The 24,697-nt window shown below is 43.3% G+C and overlaps 1 protein-coding gene across 1 annotated transcript in view; it reads right to left on the minus strand.

The window, feature by feature from the left end:
- The window catches only part of LOC147733564 (aminopeptidase N-like), a 262,708-nt gene that overhangs the window by 132,833 nt on the left and 105,178 nt on the right, over positions 1–24,697 (minus strand). The window contains exon 11 of the mRNA XM_086958150.1: positions 19,796–19,872. Coding sequence (XP_086814276.1) covers positions 19,796–19,872 — 77 coding nt within the window. The remainder of the gene's footprint in view (positions 1–19,795; positions 19,873–24,697) is intronic.

Raw genomic sequence — 24,697 nt, forward strand, 5'->3', positions numbered from 1 at the left:
TGTTACTGCATTAATGATCTCTATGCAATCGTGCGGAACTGGATCTGTCATAACTGTAGGTAACAGTGTTGCTGGGTTCAAGATACTGCAACGTCTGATTTCTATGTGTGGCTGGAATAATGTCAATTCGTAACCTGTCAGTCGTGCTATAGTCAAGTGTTGAGTTTGGGTTCTGTTTAAAAGAACCTCTACAGAATGTGGGACTTGTACTGTTAACTGATGACCTAGAACAATTGAATCGCTCTGTCTGATTGCTAACGCTGTTGCTGCTACTGACTTTAAGCACGCAGGGAGTGCCTGGGCTACTGAATCCAATGTACTTGAAAAATAAGCGCAAGGCTTATGTGAACCTGCTTGATCTTGAGTGAGGACAGACAATGCTGTACCGTCACGTTCTGTAACAAAAAGTGTAAACGGTTTGCTGTAACATGGTGTCGCTAAAACTGGTGCTTGGCATAATGCTTTCTTTAATTCCTCAAAGGCTTGTGTATGTTCCTGAGTCCAAGGGAGGGCAATGGAAGTTGCTGCCTCCTGCGTCGTTAACTGGATGAGTGGTTTAGCTAGAAATGCATATTGAGGAATCCATTGTCTGCAGTATGAGGTGAGGCCTATGAAGGCCCGCACTTCCTTTTGCGTCTGGGGTCGTGGCATATTTACAATTAACTGAATGCGATCGGGAGTGAGCTGTCTCCCCACTTTGGACAGCAAGTGACCCAAGTACACAACTTGCTGAACACAGAATTGTAGCTTCGAAGGGGACACCTTGTGTCCCTTCTCGGCCAGGAAATGTAAAACCGTCAATGATGCTTGTTCACATTCGGGCTCACTTCGTGCGGTGATCAATAGATCATCAACGTATTGCAGTAAAGCGGTATTAACTGGCATTTGAATACAATCTAGTTGTCTTTTCAGTGCTTGACTATAGATGCTGGGGCTTTCTGTAAATCCTTGAGGTGCGCAGGAAAATTTGAAACTTCGTCCATTTAAACTGAATCCGAAGAGATATTGGCTCTCCGGATCAATAGGCACACTGAAGAAAGCGTTCTTGAGGTCAATTACAGTAAAGAACGTTGCTTCTGAATCAATAGCAGTCAATAGGGAGGAGATATCGGGGACCACAGGGTACTGCGGTACAATGCATTTGTTCAGCTCTCGAAGATCAATCACCAGCCGATATACTGGCGGTGCATTGCGGTCTGTACGTTTAAGAATTGGAATGATAGGTGAATTACAGATATTGGAGTCGGTCTCTACGACCACCCCCTGGGCAATTAGCTCTTCAATGATTTTCAGTAAAGCCACTACAGCATCGGGCGGTAACTTGTATTGTCTGATTCTGGGTAGAACAACTCCTGTCTTGAGTGTAACACGATATGGAGTGATATGCATACAACCTACATCAGCTGGGCCTTTTGCCCATAAGTGATCTGGTACATTTTTCAATCTGACATCAAATTCACGTAAAACATAATGACCCTTGAAATCCCGTAGAAAGAGTCTAACTCCCTCCGGGGAACAGCATATTATAGCTCCTAGAGCCTTCAGTGTTTTAATTCCTAACAGATTTTCTGGACATGATTTCGTAAGTAGCAAATCTGTAACTCGGGATAATGGACCCACAGCTAATGGTACTGGTTCCGATACTTCATTTACAATAGGCTGTCCTGAAAAACCAAGGGAAACATTCTGTGAGCCTGAGAGGGGTGCCCCTGGGACTTCATTATGACTGATTGTAGTGCCACTTGCCCCTGTGTCAATTAAAAACTTTCTGTCTTTTCCCAATACGTGACTGTGTACATAAGGACCTTCTTGATCTACAGGAATTTCAATAAGAGGCAAACCACCTTCCCTCTCTAGGCTGTTTCATGTATATCGGGGGTAATCTGGATATGCAGATTGGGCATACTGGTACATCTGTTGTGAGACTTGCTGAGTCGCGGCAATGGGCTGTGGCTGCGGTACTGCTACTGTCTGTGCTGTGTGGGATGGAGCATGCATAGGCTGTGTGTTCTGCATTGGCTGTACATTTTGTGAGGTCTGTTGCTGAAGCTGATCGTGTCTAGGCGGATGCGGTCTTTCTTTAGTTTTACCTGTCGAGATGTTGTGTTTCAGGACTGGGCATTCATGTACATAGTGACCTGGCTGCTTGCAGTAATTACATGTCCCTTTAACGGGAGCTGTAGAGTGATTGGTCTGGGCCCCACCTTTTCTTTGACCGTCGGCTGGGACCGTCTGAGCTACTAACATTTTCATTTTCGTGTCTTTCATACGTTTCTGTTCCTGATCTTGTTCTTCCCTAATTCTGTTCTGATGATACTGTAACATTTGTAACATCTGGGATGGCGTATTTGCCTGCCAAGTACTTTCAACTTTGTACACTCTATTTTTAACTAATGGTAGGGAATTCTCTACTAATTTTGATACAAAAAGGTGTGGATATGACTCGCTACTAGGTTGTAGGCCACTATTTATAATGAAACATTTCTCGAATCTGGAATAGAAGTCACTAGTATCTTCATCTTGTTTCTGTTTACAGGACGAGATGGCGTCCCAATCTTCCTTTCTAGTTGTCAATAATCTTGGCAAAACCTGTACTATTAATCCGGGTAATGCTTTAGTCCTATCCCCAAGGCCTAACCCTGGGATCCGTTTGCTTTCTTCGTCTTCTATTTCCGCCCATGCTATCTTTGCCTCCCCTACCTCCCAATCTTTTTCCTTTAATTTCTCGTAAATGCCCGTGGGCAAAAGTACCTTTAACATTTTCATGATATCATCATACGTGTAATCTCCCATCAGTAACATGTCTTTGAGCTCTCTGTGAAAACCTGCAGGGTCTTTATCGTGACACGGGACTAATTTCTTCATTTCTAACAGTTCTAACTTAGTCAGTGGTGTGTGAACATACACACGCTTCAAAACTTGATCCGCACCCATAACTGGGTGTACTTCTCGTAATGGGTTCTGACTTTCAATGCCACTCAGGCATTGCATGTGGTACGTTTTTCTTTCTGGAGGCGGGGGGGGGAACATATTCAGGGCTTATGAAGGTGCTATATTTATGTCGTTGTTCTAGAATTATTTGTATTAACTTGGTGCTGAAACCTCTCCATCTATCCATGAGTAGGGCTTCTAATATTTCGTGTAAGGGACCTGGGTCGGAATGGTTGTTTCTGTACTTGATGAGGAGGTGCTGAATCATGTATACACCTGCTATTTTCTGCTCTTCTGGGGAAAGGTTCAAGAATGTCTGTGCTAACGTATCATCATGATATATGTCTGGGTTTTCGGCCCATAACACGGCTGACCGAGCTAGTTCCTGTTCATCCATAGAATTGAGTACATGGTACCCCATTCGGTCTCGAAGCCTTTTATCAGTTTCCTGGAACTGATGTTCAGAAGAATTCGGGTTTGTTAAAGCAGAGAGAAAAACTCTCTTGTTTTCCGGACGGATGCCTTTCCCTAGGTAGTTTCCCTTACCTACATACGCTATAGTATCTGTAGTCCTTCCTTGTTCTGTAAGTTCTTCTTCCTCCTCGGAGGAAGCTTTATCATTCCCTTTCTGATGTGCCGTTATCACTGCCCTTCTAATTTTCTGGTACATACTGGCTATGCAAGCCCCCTTATCATGTTTTCCTTCGGCTATATTTTGACCCCACTTTGTTAGTCCATCTAATTCACTTTGATCTGTCTCGGGCCTGTCTCGTTCTCTTATTAGACAATTTATGAAAAATCGTAATATCTGTGCTTGAATGTCAACTTTCTGTTTATCCATGGCATCCTTGATACTGTCAGGGTCTTTCCCTGTCTGTATAAACTCATATATTCTATCGAGACGCTCCTTCATTCCTACATAGCATAGCAAGATATCAGTGGCAGATCTTAATCGTAGTGATGCCAATATCATTAGATCGTTTTTTCCGGGTACTGGATCATATCTGCAAACTGACATGTTTTCCTTTAATGCGTCAAGACGCGTCAAGTGGGGAGACTGGAAAGGATTCTGCGTGTCCCTTAAATTGAATCTGTGTGTTAATGGCGGGGTCTGAGGACCCGCAGTCGCACCTCCTGAGGCGGATGCTTGGGCATTATCTCTCCGCGGAGTCTGGATCTGAACTTGAATTTGTCGTTTAGTAGGATCAGGTAGGACTGGTTTCGGTAGGTCAATCTTGAGTGCGGGAAGTGGCGGAGCGGGCGGGACAGGGGAGGTCTGTCGCGGTACTGGTGGAACATGATCTGGGGGCGTAGTGCCACCCCCATCCCTGTCAGTAGGCAGGGCACGAACAGGCAGATTGGTGTAAGCTGGTGCTACATCCTCTAGATAAGAATTTAAGAATATGTCTTTAGTAGTTTTATGCCTTACTTTAGTTGGAACTAATGGTGGCGGTAAATTTTTCGGTAATTCTGATAGGCCTTCAGATGTGCCCTCGGCCGCGAGATACATTCCGTTTACAAGATTGTTTCGGGCACGGTCTATTTGTTCTGTTTTTACTCGGATCCCTTCAATAACTAATTCGTTTTCTTGGGCCTTTTCTGATTCTTTAAGTCTGTCTTCTCTACGGAGTGCTTTCTCAGCACGCTTATGTGATTCCTTACGCCAGAATTCTATGGCGTCTTTCTGGGATTGTCTAGCTTTCTTTTTCCATAATGCTTCTTCTACCTTCATGATGCACTCGGCATCCCATGTTCCGGTCACAGGCCATCTGTGTCTTTCGTCTAGGTGCTTGGTGTAATCGGCCCATAAATCTAGATATAATATGGCATCTATGCCATGTTTATGATACATAAAGTTACCTGGAGTGTCCCTAGGGGGAATAGGAATTTCTTCCTCCAGTATCCCTTTCCTAGTTCCTATCTGCTTTAATTTGCTGAAAAACGGCATCTTGCTTACTTATTACTGAATGCTCAATCCTTATTCCTTAATACTCTTGACAGCTAGTTTATACGAGAAACACAATAATACACATTTAAACAGTCACATTCATACCACGACATTAATCACATAAGAACATTGAAGACATAGATGACTACCCCCCTATACTGGATGTACTGCTCAACAGTACAGATACACTGGTGTAACAGTGCAGAAATTCGGAATACTAGATATACTGCTAAACAGTACAGATACACTGCCTAAAAACAGTGCAGACCGGACTTGCGTACCCAAACCCGTCTAGATACGACCCAGCAATGGTACTCACCGGGAAGCACGGAAACAGAAGGCCTCGGAAAACTCGACTGGACTCGACTCGGTACTTCGGAAAACTTCGGAAAACTTCGGAAAACCTCGGTGGGCCTCTTGACACCTCGGACCTTGCTTCTTTCGGCTAGGCTCTGGTCGGGATCCTCCGCACTCTTCACCGCCTCGTCTGGGCACTGATCGCAGTCTTCGTCACCTCCGTGGGTCAGAGGGAGATGCAGGAAATCCTGCCAGTACGCGTAGGTTCCTTCTAACTGATGGCAGGGGACAGAGCTTGCAACGCACCAACCGGCGCGTGAGGTGGGGGAGGGGTCCCTGTTCGGGCGCCAAAATGACGTAAATAATTAATTTACTCTCTTAATTTCTATGCAGGTAAGTACTTAATCAATAATAACTCAATCGGAATGAAAAAAGACAGATTCCGTGGTGTTAGAGTTTCTAAGGGTTTTATTCCTCATTAAGGAATGGTCTTGACCAGGATATCATGTTCTGACCACCACAGGGGTGTCAGAAGGGATAGAGCAAACTTTATTGATATTACATAGCTTATATACTTAATTCACATCATAAGTAATAATGTAAGAGGCGTAACAGCTGAGAGAAGACAAGATAACAGTATACACGTGGTACTAGTACGTGATCAAGAGGCGTGAACTAGGCGTGAACCAGAGGTGTGTGCTAGAAACGTCACTGATAGGTGACGCAAGTGGGTGGCACCAAGGGGTGGTGCTAACAGAATTGTTGCAATGTCAGCAGAAATCGGAAGCTTGGATGCGCGCGCAGCTGCATGACGTGTGATTGAAGGGGTGCAGGGGACTTGACATTTACACTGACGGAAAGAGACAGAAGTCTGGCATGTCGGATCAACTTGTACTTCTATCATATCTGATATCTGATGTTTAGGAACTATACTATCTGGGCGGAAAGGTCTCTAGGGCAGAAGCTATTCTATGCTAACTGTGGATGCGTGTATAAGCGCCTAAGTGTCTGCATGTGAAGCGTGGGGGCACGGGGCCTTCCATTGAAGCATGGTAACAGAGGCTATGAATTACTTGCATTGAGACAGGTCGGCCCTTTGGCTCTGCAGCTGGGGAGGATGTTTACTGGAGCTGGTAGGCAGGAATGCATTCTCGAGGAGCGGAACAGATAACTCGAAGGTTATAGTCAGTCTTGGCAGAAAGCAGGCTGAGCTGAGCGCGAGGGGCCGCGCTGAAAGTAAGTCAGAGTTCACGGGTACAGAGGTAGCCTGGGCAGAGGCTGTCAGAGTCAGGAGCCAAAAAGAGGTTCGATGGCAGAAATTCAGGGCCTACTCTGCTAGAGCAGGAAAACATGTAAAGTGTACTACAAAAAGACGGTGGCATAGCATACTTAGGAACGGACTATATAATCCATTCATGGTGGATCTGAAAGAGGACAAGTTAACGTTGGACGCAAATGTATTTGCGTCTTCATAGCTGGCACAGGAGGGAAGTTACATGCACTTTAAGCTGGTACATGGAGTCGGTGGGGAACGCGCTAGGGAACATAACATGACCAAAAATTTAATTTTCCTCACACCACTGGAGAAATATTGGCCCCCAGCAGATGCAATACACTCTGGCATCCTCTAAACCTGACCTAAAATATAAGGCAAATCAAGCAACATGTAATTTCATCATCTGGATTTAATCCGCAGTGAACTTACTGACACCAGAAAAAAGCATCACCAGCAAGCGCACAAGGAAATCCGAGCCCTGGTTCTGTGATGCCTTGCGCAAACAGAAACAACGTTGCAGAAAGACAGAGAGAGGCTGGAGAAGCAACTACTCAATAGCCAATAAAACTCTATACTCCCAATCCTTGAGCATATATAAAAAGATGTTACTTGACAAGAAAAATATCTACTTTCCAGATAAAATCCAGCAGGCAGGCAACTCCAGCGAAGCACTATGTTCAACATTGAAGAAGCCAGTCAAACTTCCTGAACCACAAAAAAAGACATTAGGCAGGGTTTTTTAAGGACAAAGTACAAATCATCTTCGAACTCCTCTTAGACCAGGACGAAGGCAGGGTAGTCACTCCCCCACATTCTCCCCAAACCCCTCTAATGTTTTGGACTCCTTCGTGCCACCAAACGTAGAACAGGTAGAGCAGGCAATTAAATCAATAAAATCCGGAGCAGCCTTAGACCCCTGTCCTCCCAATATATTTCATATGAGACTGGATACAATCAGTGAACGACTTACTATACTTTTTAAAGAAATAATTATCTCAGGTGTCTTTCTAGATGCATGGAAAATAGTATCAATTCTCCCATTATTAAAAAACCCAATTTAGATCCCAATGACAACAGCAGTTATAGACCTATAGCAAGGATCCCCTTACCGACCAAGGCCCTGGAAAAAATTCTTAATTCCCAACTTACGACCTTTATGTCCTTGGCAGACCTGCTGGATTCCTCACAATATGGCTTGTGACAAGGACATGGCTCTCAAACCGCCCTGATCATGATAGGAGAGGAGATCCGGCAATACTGGACACGGGTGCCAAGGCCGACTTGATCCTGTTTGATCTGTCTGCGGCTTTTGACACCGTGAACCATGATATTCTAATCAGAAGGCTCCAAGAGTTGGGAAATTAGAACTCCACCCAAAAGGTGCTCAAATCCTTTCTGAACAACAGATACCAATATGTTCAGATTGGGACTCCTGTTCAGAGCAGTTCACACTACCTTGTGGGTGCCATAGGGCTCCTCTTTTAGCCGCACCCTGTTCAACCTTTATGTGACCCCTTTAGTTAAGGTCATCAGGCAATTCAGCTTCACACTTATATCTTACGTTGATAACACCCAAATTGTGGTGTCCATCTCTAGTAGGCCAGAGGAAACCGCTGAGCGTTTCAACCAATGCATGTCCCACATAAACAAACGGATGGGAATAAACTGTCTAAAGCTTAATGGAACCAAAACAGAGGTTCTCCTACTAGATTCTGACACATCCTTCTCGTCACAGAACTGGTTGCCTCCCATCATGGGTGCTCACCCCACCCCAGTCCATAAAGTAAGGAACCTGGGTGTCATTTTTGATGACAGACTGACCTTCCAACACCTGGTCAATAAAGTCATCTCTTCAGTGTTTCTCACACTGAAATCAATCTGCAAAGTGCGCTCCTTCATCCCCCTTGAAGCAGTAAAAACACTAGAGACAAACCTAGAAATGCAATCTACCTAGGCCTTCAGAAACAGCACATGGTCAAACTCCAGTGAGCCCAAAACGCTGCCGCCAGAATGCTGATAGATGTTCCCAAATGCCAGTCTATCTTTGAAGGCTTGAAAAAACTCCCCTGCCTTTCTATGATGAAAAGAAGAATAGATTTCAAAGCTCTATGTCAAGCATACAAAGCGGTTCACGGAAATGGACCAGCATTCCTGAACCAACATATAACATGGCACCATCCATCAAGGCACCTACGCTCAGTACAGAGCAAACTCCGCTAGACACCAAGATTCAAAAAAGCAAGTTGGGGAGGAAGAAGCTTTGTCTTGGGTAGTATTAGGTTGTGGAATCTGCTTCCATTAAATATCAAAAGCTGCCCAACACTGCTCGGTTTTAGAAAGCTTCTAAAGACATGGCTCTTTTCAAATTAAAATATGCCATCTCCGGCTTTCTCCTCCGCAAAGCGCCTAGATGCCTCTGGGCAATCGTGCGCTAGATAAATTCTACAATCAAATCAAATCAAATCTGTGGATGCGCTACCAAGAAGGGCTGCTGTGCTGCTGAAAAGACTGTCACTGCTGGTCTTCTGCTCTGAAGGAATTCTGCTGTGCTGACCTGCTGCCCGAGAGGGTAGCTGGGCAGCACAGCACAGAACTTGACCTCCAACTTCACCCAAAGTGACAATTTTTTTTTTCAACAGAGGGTACATAAAGAATAAAAAACCCAATAGAAAGGAGAATAAGATAAGATAATTAAGAGAAAGAGAGAAAAAAGATATTAGTAGATACTAACAAAACAATTACATATGTACACATGTCTACATACAAGGAGCCCCCCTATTTCACTCTAAATATTTCCAGATATGCGAAAATCTTTGCATCCACCTTATGGTTCTAGTCTTAGCTCATGCTCGTTCCCTTTCATAGATGTCTTTCATAAGAGCCATCAAATCAAAAGAGGAAGGACGTTTAGACGAGATCTAGTCTCTCGCAACACATAGCCGAGCAGCGACTATTACATTAGATATAAAGCTCATGATAGCAACGTTATCACATTCTTTATATCCCAGCATGATCTCTTTAATAGTAAAAACTAAGTTCAATCCCAAGCATTGCCCAGTATACCCCAATAATCAGACAACATTGGACAAGTGTAAAACATATGTAGAATATCTGCAGCTCGTGGGCCGCACTGAGAACAACATGTTCTATCTTCCCCGAGGCTACCAGGTCCCTGCAGTTGTTGTTGCCACTTACTGATTCTCTCAGGATTGTAATATAGCTGACAAATTGTTTGAAATCGTTGCAGTTTTAAATTAATAGAATGAGTGGAATTGTTTAGCTTGTCCAGATCCGTAGCTATCTCTGGTGTATCAATAGTTGAACTAAGTGTTTGACTCCATTTATCAGTGCTTCTTAAATTACAAAGTTGTATATATTGTGTGTATATATATATATTCACTGAAAAAAACATAGGTTTCACACCAGTTATAGTTAACTGGAAATTTTACTGTCATAAAACCATTGAAATTCCACGTTATAGTTAATTGGACTCACCATAACTTGCGCGTGCAATGAGCTGCTGATGACCTCACATATTACATCACTCATGACATGGTCTTATTAATTTCCAAAGGGAGGCGGATGTAGAGGGCATTCCCATAATCCAACCTTGACAATATTGTGGCAGAGACGATGACCTGAAGGAAGGTCGTGGTGAGGAGTGGGACAAGTTTCAGCAAGCACCTCAATATCCCTGTACAGATACCAACCACTGCCAACACTTTCGATTTTCATGCCCAAGCTTTTAACCACTGGGACTGGAGTAGGGATGACTCCTAATTCCTGCTGCCAAAACAGGTCACACCAGGGGCTGTTGATGTATGGAACAGCCAGAATTTCCGTCTTATATGGATTAATTTTAAATGAATTGTCCGTCATCCAGCTTGCTGTAAAGCACAGCACCTCTTGTACATGTTCCTGATTAGCACTGGAGTTGTTAATCCGTACCAGTAGCTGGCTGTCGTCTGCATAATTGAAGACCTGGCAATCCAATTGAGCCAAGATCTCTACCAATGGTTGGAGGTATAGATTAAAGAGCAGGGGCGACAGCCCCGAACCCTGCGGGACACCACATACCAGGGGACCGGTGAACGAAGCCCGATCACCTAACTGTACCCTCTGCGTCCGGTTAGTCAAGAAGGATTCAAGCCATTGATAGGCAGGTCCCTCTATACCCACATTAGCAAGACGGGACAGGAGGGTTTTATGGCTGACCATATCGAATGCCGCTGACAGATCTAATAAAATCAGGGTATTCAACACTTTCTTGTCAGCCATAACCCTCATCTCATCCAGAACAGATAACATCACCAGCTCCGTACTGTGATGAGCTCTAAAGCCAGCTTGTCTAGGATGTAGTAGTCGGTGTTCCTCTAGAAAGGTGGAAAGTATTTTGAGTACATGCTGTTCAAGTACTTTGGCTAAATACGGGAGCTGGGAAATTGGCCTGTAATTTTTGAGGATAGGGGCATCCGCACCTGACTTTTTAAATAAGGGGAAAACTCTAGCCGCTTTCAACGCGGGAGAGAGGGAACCTGTTTCCAAAGAGGTGTCCAAGAGCTTGACGATAGGGCCTTCCAAGCTAGGAATAGCCAGTTGGAAAAATCTTGGTGGACACGGATCTGCCGGTGAGCCTGATTTCACCCGGTTTACCAGGGGAAGAAGAGATGAGATTGAGCATCCAAGGGGGTAAATTTCGCAAGACAAAATTCAGGGGGGGGGAGGGGGCTCCCAATGTCTTAATTAGCTGTAACCGACATGGTTTCTTTCCTACCTGGTCGGACACAATTGTGATCACTATTTTTAAAAAAGGGGATAGAAATTAACCAAGGTGCTATCGTCCAATCTCCCTGTTGGATTCCCTCCCAAAAGTAGTAGGGAGGTAATTCTAAAGAACTACAAACAGGCCCGAAGAGATAGGTGTGCTATCTAACTTGCAATATGGATTTCGTTTAGGGCTTGACACAATTAAGTAGGGTCTTAATTTATCTTTAATTCTTTAATTATAAGTAGACTATCAGCCCGTCCCGACGTTGTCTGGGTATGAATTGCTGCCGGCCAGTAGTTTATTGTTTTGTAGGATTTCGTTTTGATAGCATTTCTTATCTGTGACAGGCCTGTGAAACTCTCCGATTCACAGTGCACTGCTGATGCACTTAAGAGTGCGCGTTCAGTAGTGTGTGAACTCGAGTTTCCCTACTTTATTTTTCCTTGCAATATCATATAGCGCGAACTCGACAACATAGCATGAGCACAATTTATATTACAAAGAACACATTAATTTGTGGTAGGCACGGGGAGACAAAGCGATTTGCATGGAATCACCGGATGTTGAGCTGATGCTGAAATTCGAACGCAGCTCCCCTGCTCTAAATTTCTTAATTCTAGAACTTGTGGCGGGAGGTGTGCCTAAAAGTGTATATCGGTGCTGGCCATCAATGAGAGAGACCTGTGCATTTTTCAAATCGGTGGTGAAAAAATATGAGTATGTTGCTGGAGATGTGAGCCGCCATGCCACCAATGTACTTACCGGGGGAGGGTAAACACCCATTATTCCGCAACCTCCTTTCCGCATACCATCACTCCGCATACTTTCATTACGAAAGTACCATGACTCCGCAATGCCATTATATTGCATGGCATTACATTTTATATGCTTTTACCACGCAGACATTTACAACGAAATTCGTTGTAAATGCATGAATGGTAAAAGCATGTTTTTTATGCTTGGATAAGGTAAGTATGGGTATAGGGGTATATGTTTTAGGGTTCTGAGGTATATGTTTTGGGGTGTTTGGGTATTTTAAAGGTTCAGATATAGTTTTGGGTTATGGGGTACAGGGGTAGTTTTAGGGTTTAGAGATAGGTATGGGTTTTGGGGTACAGGGGTATTTTAGGGTTCAGGGGTAGGTTTGGGTTGTGGGGTACAGGGTTATTTTTATGGTTCAGGACTAGGTTTGGGTTTTGGGGTACTGGGGTATTGTTAGGGTTCAGGGCTAGGTTTGGGTTTTGGGTTACAGGGTTATTTTAGGGTTCAGGTGTAGGTTTGGGTTTTGGGGTACAGAGGTATTTTAGGGTTCAGGGGTAGGTTTGGATTGTGGGGTACAGGGTTATTTTAGGGTTCAGGGGTAGGTTTGGGTTTTGGGGTACAGGGGTATTTTTAGGGTTCAGGGCTAGGTTTGGGTTTTGGGGTACAGCGTATATTTATAGGGTCAAGATGGGTTAGTGTTTAAGGTTGTTGGGGTATTTTAAGGAGTAAGGATGGGTTATGATTATGGGGTGCAGGGGTATTTAATGGGAGCAGGGTGGACACCCGGAGCTGGAATGTACAGAACCTGGGAAGAAAAAACAATGAAATATTGGGCACAACGCTATCTTTTTTTCCTGTAATCCCGCGCCCCGCACGCGCCCACGCCCACGCTCCCAGCACACACCCACAGCATAGATATGAGACATGGGATGAAGGGCGGAACGTACCACACGCCCCCAGCGTTTGTCACGCCCCCAGCACACACCCACAGCACAACGCAGACACGCCCACAAGGGGCTACTTTGCTGGCACGGTTCTTTTACCTTTTAAATGTATATGGTGGGCATCTGTATAGCCTATGTCCTTCTGATGCAACTTCCCTTTCCAAAGCTGTATTGGGTGTTGTGATTGGTGCTGTGATTCCTGAGATTACCCGCCTCAAAGGTTTGGGCTCTCTCTTTATTATATTAGTATATCGATAGATACATACTAGCAAAGGAGGGAAAACCTTTTTTGTCATTCGTGGATTTGAGCTCAGCGTTTGATTGTGTAAAACACAATAAATTGTGGAGCGTTCTAAAAAATATCAAAGTCGATCCACCTTTGCTATCATTTATTAAGAAATTGTACAGGGGGGCTGGGGCAAGGGTGCATTATGGGAGGCATGGGGAGTGCTCAACTAAGTTTTGTAGAAGAAAGGAGGTGAGGCAAGATGTGTACTTGCCCCTTTTCTGTTTTCCTTATATATTAACAGCTTTGGTCAATATCTGATTGAACACCGGCAGGACTATCCGATCATCAAGAATTCTACCGTTCCTATTTTACTGTACGCGGACGATGCAGTTATCATGGCTCGGACGCATTTAGGCTTACAAAGAACTGTCACTCACTTTGTTAATTACATGCAAGATAGGGGCTTTAACGTACATACCAGCAAGACATACACAATAAACTGTGGAATAAAAAGGGGTAAAAAATGTGAAATTTAATAATAATAATAAAATCGAAAGTACCGATAAGTTTTCCTATTTGGGAATTCATTTTGACAGGACTGATTGTCCTGCACGTGACCAGCACGGAGCATGGTTCCCTCAGAGACAAATAGGGTGTGAATTATATCGCCCTGAGGTGAGATGATTTAAACATATTCAGTAATTTTAATCATCACATGGGTGTAGGTGGCTTCACCTTTAAATGCTTTTAATTCACTAATATCTTTCTGTATTTCAAAGACAAATACTTGGAGCTTTAGGTCTTGGCTTTGACATGTGGTGGCTGTCCTATCTTCTTTTGTGTGCATCACTAGTCACACTTGGAGGAAACTATTAGCTTATGAATTGATGAATAGGCGATGTATATACGTGTAGGAAGTGGATTTTTGGAGGTCAAGAGTCTTTTGTAGGACATCTTGTCTAATAAGCAATGTCTATATATATTTGTATAGGTGTAAATATGTTTGTCTACATATCATATGGACATGTAGATTACAAGACATTCTTTATATTTGATTTGCAGCCTTGAGGAAGCCCTGGTAGCGCGAAACGCGCGTCGGCTGTGGAACATTGTGTTATACAAAGGAATAAAATCTGATTTATCAACACTACATGATTTTTATTGATTGGGAACTCTATAATACATGCACATTCATTGAAGAAAAGTGCTGATGGCATGGAGGATGAGAGTGACTCAAACATGATGTGCTCTGGTGTTTTTAGTTAAAGCTAAATCTGTTTCACTAACTGTAGATGCAGAGTTTGGCATCCTAGGTGGATGAGCGTTGGACACCAAGCGTGCACTCAATACTTGATTTATTTCTACTGTTGCTGAATTAATATATTAAGGAGACACGTTGATGTGCGGGTCGTTAAAAGCATATCCACTTTGTTTTATATGTTGCATCATTCAGAATGCCCATCGCATTCTTTTGACTTCTACCTTATACTAGCCCCTGTAGAACTTTCGCCACAGCATTGATGTGGTCCTCTGCTAATGACCTAAGGTGTACGAAATTCCCATTTGTAGGGTAAGACTATATCTCTAACCTTACCATGGGTCACTTATTATATGTTTTTTGTTTGTTTGCGTGTCTGTTGCATGGGTACTCGCAAACATTTGCCCAGGGGCCACAGAAAGTACCTATCTGTAGTGTGTCCGAGGGCTGCACTGATGCTAGCAGTTTGGCGGTAGGGGTCTGGGTGGGTCAAGGAGGTCTAAAGAATGTTTAAATAAACAGGCAAGCATTTTTTTGCCGGTTAATAAATGCTTGCCTATTTATTTAACATGTTTTTCTGAATATTAGGCTTATCAACTAAACATCAGCTCATGCTGGTGTTCACCAGGTGGGCCGCATATAAAGCTCATATGGGCCGCACGCGCCCCCTAGGCCGTACTTTGAGTATTACTGGTCTGTAGCATACTATGGTCCTACTATCTATGATCAAAAGTTCACTCACCTAAATATTTGGGATGTGTGACGCGATGCACCAGATGTGCTTTGCGCTGCGATCCTAGTATGTTTTGATTTACCATTGATATTTCAATTTTATTATGTACTCCCTGTGGACAATAATGTGTGAACAAAAATTCCTAGGCAGCCACAGTGTTGTCTCTCTCTGACACCAATGATATTAATTTGCTGGGGTGTTCTTTACATGATCAAATAATATTTGTATGAATTGTATGTTTTTTAACTAATTTTATTATCATACGGTGGTTGTTTAGCCAGTTACCTGTATGATTTTAATCTATGTTCATTAAAATCATGATTGTTTTTATTTTACATTCTTCACTATCATTTTATGTTACTTGTTTGCCCATTTGTTGACTGCCTAGGAATTTTTGTTCACACATTATTATCCCTGTCCTAGGAGTTTACTGACACCAGTGTTCAGGGGGTCCTTGTTTTTTTCAATCCTCCCTGTGGACAACCCAGGGTACGTATAGTATATGAACACGAGAATACCATACACTTTTTTCTTTCAGGTTAGATTGTATAAAAAACTCAGTAGGTTTACCCTCAAGTTGGTACATGCTTGACTTACTGCCCTACATAATCACATTCTGGTCATCATTTGGCACCAAATCGCACTCACCCAACCCTGACTAAGGGTAGGGATACTAATTATTACTCACTGGTGCTGATGAAATGTCATGGAGCCCTCCTAGACCACTGAGGTGTGAAACATGTAGACCTACACGTTCTACACACGTTTTTTGTTTTTCTTCATAATTAGAATAGTCTACACATTCTTTTTTATCCTTACCACGGAAACCCCAGATTAAATTTCTTGTTGGTACACCTTAGGTATTCTTAATTCATCATTTGACTAATCCCACACATCCGCACTCATCCTCACAGCTATTTTGTTAAAAGATCTCTGCCAAAGAGCTCTCTTGCAGCGCCCATGGATCATTGCAGCACCGACCCCACGAACAACTCAGACCGGTGATGAAAAATTGCACCCTTATGGGTGTGTGAGGGCACTACTTCCTAATTAGGTAGACCCCCACTTTTGTCATGTATCCACCCTGAGACACACAACTCCAGGAACAGTTACCCTATTAGAATTTGAATAAATCCTTTACACAGTGCCTCTAGATTAAGCCAGACTGATTTTTTGCCAAGCTACCATAGGGTTGAGGACAGGTTAATTTAGGGTTAGCTTGTGCATTACTCTGACAAGGATTATGGTTGCTGCTTGACCAGGGCACACATCCCAGTGACTAACAACCCAATTTCTCACAGTGTGTCATGAGAATATTTTTCACAGCAACGTATAAAAATATCAACTACAAACTATCAACTACCACTATATCATCAAGGTAAACACATATAAGCAAATATAGATTTACCATTCATCTAAGTACTTAGATGATATATATATATCATTAAGGTATTTAGATGTGAAGTTAAAAAAAGTAAATCAATGCTCATCTATATATTTGCCTTGACAATCAGTGGTATTCCATAGTTGATATTGTGGTCGGCCAATGTTTATGAACTCAATATTCTGACATACAACTAGCGCATCCTGAATCTCAGCCTGAATCTCTGTAAGCTCTTGCAGATGACATAAATTGAATGATTTCTCTCTGCATTTAAGATATTAAGGAATATTGGATGTAACTGCAGTGGCGGCTAGAAGACGTAAACCTTTAGGGCAGTGAGGTGGGGCGGGGGATGGGCTGAGTGAGAGGTAGTGGAGTCCATCATGCGATGGCAGCAGATATTTATTTATTTATTTACGTTCACCTGTGACGTCATATGTCGGTATCCACGACCTCCCACCCAGCCCCTCCACCGCCTGCCTCACCACTCCACAGCGTTACTTCTGTGAGCTGCCACTGTGTAACTGTTTTTTATTCAACTTGATCAGTACAGCAAGTGCTTCAAATACTGCCTTGCAGCCCAACATGATTCCTGTTTTGGACACAAACCAACCTATTGGTACATGCTATCTTTAAAATATGAACTCCAATTTGCCAGAAAGAAATCCACAAATCAAATCGGGGCTTTGGCAACTTTCCCATGAGGAAAAGAAATGCAATTTCCTAATGCAGGAGAAAATTCGAAGTTGATGTGGGGCAGACACTTAGAATTGCTTATCATAGTAATTTCATTCAACCTGCAAAACTTGAAAGTTCACAAAAAACTTCAGGCATGCCCTGTTACACACAGAAGGAACACCTTTAGTAAGGCATACGTTTATTGTAACAGGAACATGGGTATTGCTATGTCTACTGCTGAAAATAAACATGCCCCAATTGGTCTTAGAAAATCTAGTATGCATTGCTGTGATTGGAAACTACCAATTTAGTTTGTCACGTTAAATTATATCTACAAATACAAAAATGTTGTTCTTCCTAGAGTGACGTGAACTGTGTTTGTTTTTATGTTGGTATGGCCATTAGACATATTCTTTGATTTTATTAGGTTTGTGACCATGCCACATTTTCTCAAAAGTGTGATAAACATAGCAACTGACCTTTCAAAACCAATGGTTCTGTGTGATAATAAGATTTCAGCATCTGCATACAGTATAAAAAGCCATGGTCTATTTAGTACTGTAGGCAGATCAGGGGATATTTTAAGCAGCTACTTATACAATAGATTAATTAATAAATAATTAATTCTTAATAATAAATCGATTAAAATAAGGGAGAAAACACATTCTCCGTGGGCACCCTAGTCTGAGCTAACAAGCCAAATACAACTGTCATTTTGCCCAACCCGAAATGAACCCTGCAACCACTTATACATTTGTTTCAGGTGGTATTCCAATTTTGGAGCTCCTCACAAACCAGACACTACACTCCATAATTTTGGTCTGTCTACAATATAAATAATGGAGAACAGGTTCATAAAAGCCAGATGCAAAGCCCCCTTGTTAGGGATTTCAGATTTGCTAGAGGATAGGAACAGATTTAGTCATAGTTCACAAGAATTCAGGCCCTCTCAAAAGCCAAACAGGACATCAGAAAAAAGCATTACTCTCCTTAGCCTAGTTTTGTTACCTATAAAACAGAACATTCCCCAGCTAGTTCAACTAGGAATTAAAAAAAAATAGAATAGAATTGCAACTAATGCCAATCTAATTGACTTTCTTGAACATGGGGTCTATAGCTAAAGGCACTAGAATTCCGGAAGTTCTAATTGAGTACAAAAGGGTTTAAGACATTCTTTAGATGTTGGACCTACAGCTCAACATTAACTTTGTAAAGGCCTTAGAGCATTCCTTGAGATGTATATCGATTCTTGAATATTAAGATTAAAGTAGCATAGTGAATGTTCACAATGTCATTTGTAATTATTTTTGTGTCATAATGTCTAGGAAGTTATGTATTACTATACAGCACTTAGGGCCATATGTATGAAACAAAATTTCGTTCGCAAACACCGAAATTCGCAGAATTGCTGCATTTCCAATCGCAATTCAGGTAAGTGGGATGTAACAGCCTTGCAAAATAAGGAATCGCAAAATAGTGATTCCCTATTTTGCGATTGCATTTAAGGAATCGCAAATTGTGATTCCTTAAATGCAATGTAAGAGGCAGAGAAAATGTGCTATTTGTCCATAAGGAATTGCAAATTACCACCAACTTCAAGTTGGTGGTAATTTGCGATTTCTTTGAAAAATGCAACTTTTTTGCACTTTTCAAAGTGCCATGTGGCACACATACATGTCCTTAGGGCATGTATGTGTGCCACATGCGCACACATGTACATTTCAAGGGTGCAACAGGGTGTCCTTTTGGCACCCTGGCTCCCTTGAATGTGCATTTGCAATTTGCGATTCTCTAATTGAGAAACGCAAATTGGGAATATCTCCCCATTCTTTCCTATGGGCTTAGAGGCCCATAGGAATGAACAGGGAGGTATTCCCTAATTGCGAATCACATTTTGCGATTCACAATTAAGGAATATGTAGGATTCGCAAAATTATTTTCTAATCCTACATACATAGCATTTTGCGATTCTCAAATAGCGATTCGCAAAAAATCGCTATTTGAGAATCACAAAATGACTTTTTGATACATATGACCCTTAATGTGTACAAAAATGAGTCGAGAGGTTCATATATTTTGTTGTCGCCTGCTTTGCTGGATATATTCAACCTAATGTCTCTTTCATCTATTGCCATGCACTTCCTGCCTGTTTCGTCATGCATATTTCAATCCCTGATTTCCCGTTTTTTCACAGTTTTTATCTTTCTGTCTTTCCTCTTTTTTTGCCTTTCTCTCTCCTGGTCAAAGTTGAATGCTAAAAATAAATCTGAACCCCTAAAACAAATATTGGTACCCACCATCTGCAACAACGTGCTCCAGGCACTGAAATGAATAAAGCAGTCAGTAGTTTGGTCATAACTTGCCAACCCCAACCTGCGGAGGCAAGAGCGATAGGGCAGTGGGGCCCGGTGTGTTGGAGGGGGGCTTTCGACAGACGATGACGAGGGAAAATGTATTATATATTTAATTTCCCTCATCATTGTCCGACAAAATGCCCCCTATACGTCCCCATCAACCCACCGCTCTTACCTGCACGTGCTGCGGCTGTATCTTGCCTCTGAATTGCTAGAATAAAAACAGTAAATACCTGATTTGCCCTCGAGCCATATAGTAGCTTGGGCATTTCCTGTTTTCATCCAGGTGATTGGTACAATCCATGTGTAACTGAAAAATGTATAAAGAAATTTCTTTATTAGGTACTTTGACATTCCCCTTGAAATCATTGCCAAATCCAATCTACTACCATACAGATATGTTCATAGCAAGAAACATATTCTTTACTAATGAAGTTGTATTGTATTGTTCTGAACTCTAGAATGTATTTAGTGTTTCATATCACAATGTGGCAAGGCGAAGCACATTTTCAGAAAGATAGCACATGACCCCATTGGGGTGTGGTTGCTTGCAAGAGTGTTGTACATATGTGAAAAGCATTTTGGTTTCATACATGAGTTACCAGATAACCACTTTTGTCTTATCTTTGTGTGCATCACCTAGTGGTGTGATGGTAAAAGAGGAAAGATTGACGTGAAAATATAAGTGTTAGAAATTGGGTTACTGGTTGAGGGGGTAGAAACCCTTGTTCAGCAGCAACCACTTTTCTTCTCAAGGTGAAGTCAAAAGCAAATCTTAAATTAACCTGGGCTCAATCCTCAGGAAGCTTGGCACAGAGCAGGCAGGCTTAACTCAAAGGCAATGTGTAAAAGCAGTTTTTGCAACACTTCAACAGTAATACAGTGAAAACACAATACAGAAGGGTCCCACATCAGTTTAGAATAATAGAGCTACATTTGGTGAATACAACAAGACCAAAACTACAAAAACCTAATCATTAGTACCGGAATTATGAATTTGCAAAGATTTTAGGGAAAAATTGTGCCGGAAAAAGTACAAAGTGATAACAGCGGCTATCTGGTTGCTCTGGACCGGGTCAAAGTCACAAGTTCTGGCAGACCGCAATGGAGTGCAGGTCAGCTATAGTCATGAGGGTAGGCCAGCTGTAATTTTACCATCTCAAATCCATACCAAGACTCCCATTTGTGGTGTAGGGGGCCATGAGAAGCAAGGAGAGTATAGTCGGAGGCTGCCGGCGCAGTGCGAAGAGCAGGCTAGGCGTTATGTATGGGCGTTGATAGAACTTCAAATTGGCGGTCCCTGTAGGGATCAATGCTGTAGCATGAAGAGTAGGGCTGACAGAGCTACGAGTTAAATCACACTACGAGCGGCGAGGTCTCAGGGTTAACAGACCCATCCATACCCGGCGGGCATCACTTGGAGATCACTTCAGCTGGGTCCAGCAGACTATCCCTTGGAGTCACTCTGGTAGCACTGGGTTCAAGATGAAGTTGCAGGTCCACTTCTTCTTCCCCAAGCAAGAGGGCCGCAGGCCAGCACATCAGGGCAGCAGTTCCTTCAGAGCAGCTGTCCAGAAGACTGGCAGTCCTACAGCGATACAGCAGTGCTTCCTCATGGGAGAGGATCCAAAGGTCCAGAAACGTAATGAAGAGGTGGTGTCTGATGTCCAAAATGTGTACCTGGTACCCTTTCCCTGGATGGTGGGAGAAGCATCTAGAGGTTCCCCTTCGAAATCCCCAGGCATCCTGCCTCCCCTGTCCTGGCTCCAGACTAATTACATGGGGTATGCAGCCTTTTGTGTGGTGACGGGACACAGCCTATTTAAATGTAAGTTGGGCTGTGTCCAGCTCCTCTCTTCTATCCTGCCAGTGATTGCATGTTATAAATGGGGGTCTCTAGTTGGCAATGGCTTGCATCTTTCTCCAAATAGGGACTATTGCTTCCAGGCAAGGTAAGGGGTTACACTTCTAAAATAACCTCTGATCACCCCCTTGGTAGCTTGGCATCAGCAGACATGCTTATCTCAGAGGCAGTGTGTAAAGCATTTGTGAACACATACAGTAATACAGTGAAAACAATACAAATGGACACCACACCAATTTAGAAAAATAAGTAATCTTTACTAGACTTAACACAAGACTAAACAACGAAAATCCACACTACTGTAATCAAAAATAAGTCTTTAAAATTGTAAAATTAGCTTAGTTCAATGTAGATGGTAAAAGCGACACTTTACACTTAAAGTACCTTGGATGTGTCACGCAAATCAAACAAAAAGGTCGCAGGGAAGGTGATGTGTCAGTTCCTTGCTTCGAGGGAAGTGGTGCATCGGTTCCTTACTGCAGAGCAGGGGAGGTGATGGGTCGGTCCCTTACCGGAGAGGAGGTGATGCGTGGATTTCTTATTGCGTTCCGGCTATTATGTGACAAGATGGCGCCTCCATGTGATGCAAGGATCCGATACAATGTGACAAAATGGAGTCTTTGATACGATGCAACAATGTGGATGCGGTGCGTGCATGCCCGACGACCGTGCGGAGAACTGAGTAGACTTTTGAGCCACCACAGCCCCTGCGACACGCTTCTCCAGTGATGCGAGCGCAAACAGCTGCTGCGGTGACACGCTTCTTCAGCGATGTGACGGCAACTGCTGCGGCGGTGATGCGCTTCTCTTCATTGCGTCGTGCTTCCAGCTCCCAGCAACACGCAGTCTTCAGAGGGCCCAAAACAACAGCAGGCACCTCACTGCAGATAGGATTCCCAGCATTGGAATTCAGGGGGAGCCTGTGGTGAAGTCTGTGTGTGCCTGAGACTTTAGAACAGGAGTCAAGCTCAGCTTCAAGCCCTTGGAGATCTTTCTCAAGATAGTAAAAGTACACACCAAGTTCCTTTTCTCCTTTCCTTGGCAATAAAGTAACCAATGCAGGCCAACCCTAAAAAGCAAACAGCACAGGGGCAGTCTCTTCCTTCAGCTTTCTTGGGTCCTCTCCTTGGCAAAAGTTTGTCTTGATGCCCAGAAGTGATCTACAGTTCTGGGGTCTGGACTCCAATATTTATACTGCAAAATCCTTTGGCCTCTGAAGGCAGAGGGTGTCTGTGCCTAGTCAAAACCAGTTCTGTCCTCCTGGGTGCAGCTTCCTGGCAAGAGGTGGAGACAGCATTATTTGAGAGCAGACCTGGCCCAGGTAGCTGAAAGGAAATCTCCTCCCCCTACTCTCTATTCTATGAGGGCACAGGTCAGTGAAAGGGAAACCTCCGCCCGCTACTCTCTATTCAATGCAGGTCCTATTCAGCCCATCAGACTGCTGGAGCCAAGGCCCCCGCCAGCCCCCTGACACTCTCAAACCAGACATGGAATACACACACCTAGCACAGACATGCTGGATGGTTAGGCAAGAAAATACCTACTTTCTAAAAGTGGTGTTTTCAAACACAGAATGTTGAAATCACCCACACTGAAAGATGTGTTTTAACATTCTGAGTTAAAGCATACTAAACTCAAATTTCTACCTTGTTCCCTGGGTCACTTAGGATTATAAGATGTTATAATCAAATTACCCATTCTGGCCTATGGGAACACGTAGCCTTGCAATAGTGAAAACCGAAATTGGCAGTAATTGACTACGAGGACATGCCACACACACCAGGGCATATCCTACCTTTTACACACTGTGCACCCTGCCCTTGGCCCTACCTTAGGGGTGACTAATATGTAGAAAAGGGAAGGTTTAGGGACTGGCAAGTGTGTGCACTTGCCAAGTTGACATGGCAGTCCCAGACTGCACACAAGCTCTGCAATGGCAAACCTGAGCTATATTTTACAAGCTGCTACTGTGGGTAGCACAATCAGTGCTGCAAGCCCACCAGCAGCTGTTGATTTACAGGCCCTGGGCCCACATGGTGCACTGTACTGGGGTCTGAGAAGTAAATTAAATAAGCCAATCATGGAGTCACTAATCCAATACAACACTTTACAAAAGGGAGCACTTGCACTTTGGCACTGAATAGAAGTGGCAAAGTGCCCAAAGCATCTATACCAGCAAAAACATAGCACAAACTCAAGAGGCAAAAGCAAAAAATGGTAGGGAGACTCACGCCAATGGTGCCAGGTCTAACATTGCGCATTCAGGTACACCTAATCTCTCTATTTTGTGTGGTTGTCTAGGAGGAATACACAAAGCACAACTGTTAGCTACACCCAATCATGTGACCCAGGGACAAGCTACAGGCTCTAAATGGCTATGGCAGGAAAATGCCAACTTTCTAAAAGTGTAAAATAAGCAATTGATGGACGGAATGCTGGACAATGCAAACATTCACCCCCAGTCACAAAGATCAGGGTTAAATCCATCATTCTTTTGTCACTACACCACCCAACCATATGCAAATCAGTCTTGACCCTGTTCCTTGTGGGAACAGTCCAGCACGAACTGCCAAGCCAGGCCCTCCCTGGACCAGAAATAAGCATCCTGGGACTGGTTTCAGGGCATCAGCCTTCATCAGCCAGGCTACCTTGAATCCAGTGGTGTGGTGAGCATGTGACCCACTTCTTAACTGGAATGGCATGGGGAGCAAAAACATGGATTTAGGCCCAGATCTCTGTTCTGGGCTGAAGGAATAACATTGTTCTGCATTTTGTTTATCAATTTTTCTTTTTGCATTTGTTACCCCGAGTGGATGGGTATGCCCAGACATGGGAACCCTGCTCTCCATGCCACTGGAATCAAGCTGTCCTGGCTGAGGAGGGAGATACCCCGAAACCGGTCCTAGGATACTTGTTTCCAGTCCATGGAGGACCTGGTTTGGCAGTTTGGGCTGGACTGTTCCCATTGGGTGCAGGGTCAAGACTGATTTGCATATAACTGAGTTTAAACTGGAATGGCATGGGAAGCAAAAAATTATGGATGTAATCCCAGATCTCTGTACTGAGGTGCATGGATGACATTGTTCTGCATTCTGTCCATCAATTGTTCTTTTTGCATTTGTCACCTTGAGTGGGTTGGTTATGCCCAGATATGGGTCCAGTGCTCTCCATGCCATTGGAGGCATGCTGTTCTGGCTGATGAGAGGTGAAACCCCAAAACTGGTCCTAGGCTGCTTGTTTCCAGTCCAGGGAGGACCTGGCTTGGCAGTTC

The sequence above is a fragment of the Lissotriton vulgaris genome, chromosome 2_1, assembly GCF_964263255.1.
Source record: "Lissotriton vulgaris chromosome 2_1, aLisVul1.2, whole genome shotgun sequence".
In the NCBI taxonomy this organism is placed as follows: Eukaryota; Metazoa; Chordata; class Amphibia; order Caudata; family Salamandridae; genus Lissotriton; species Lissotriton vulgaris.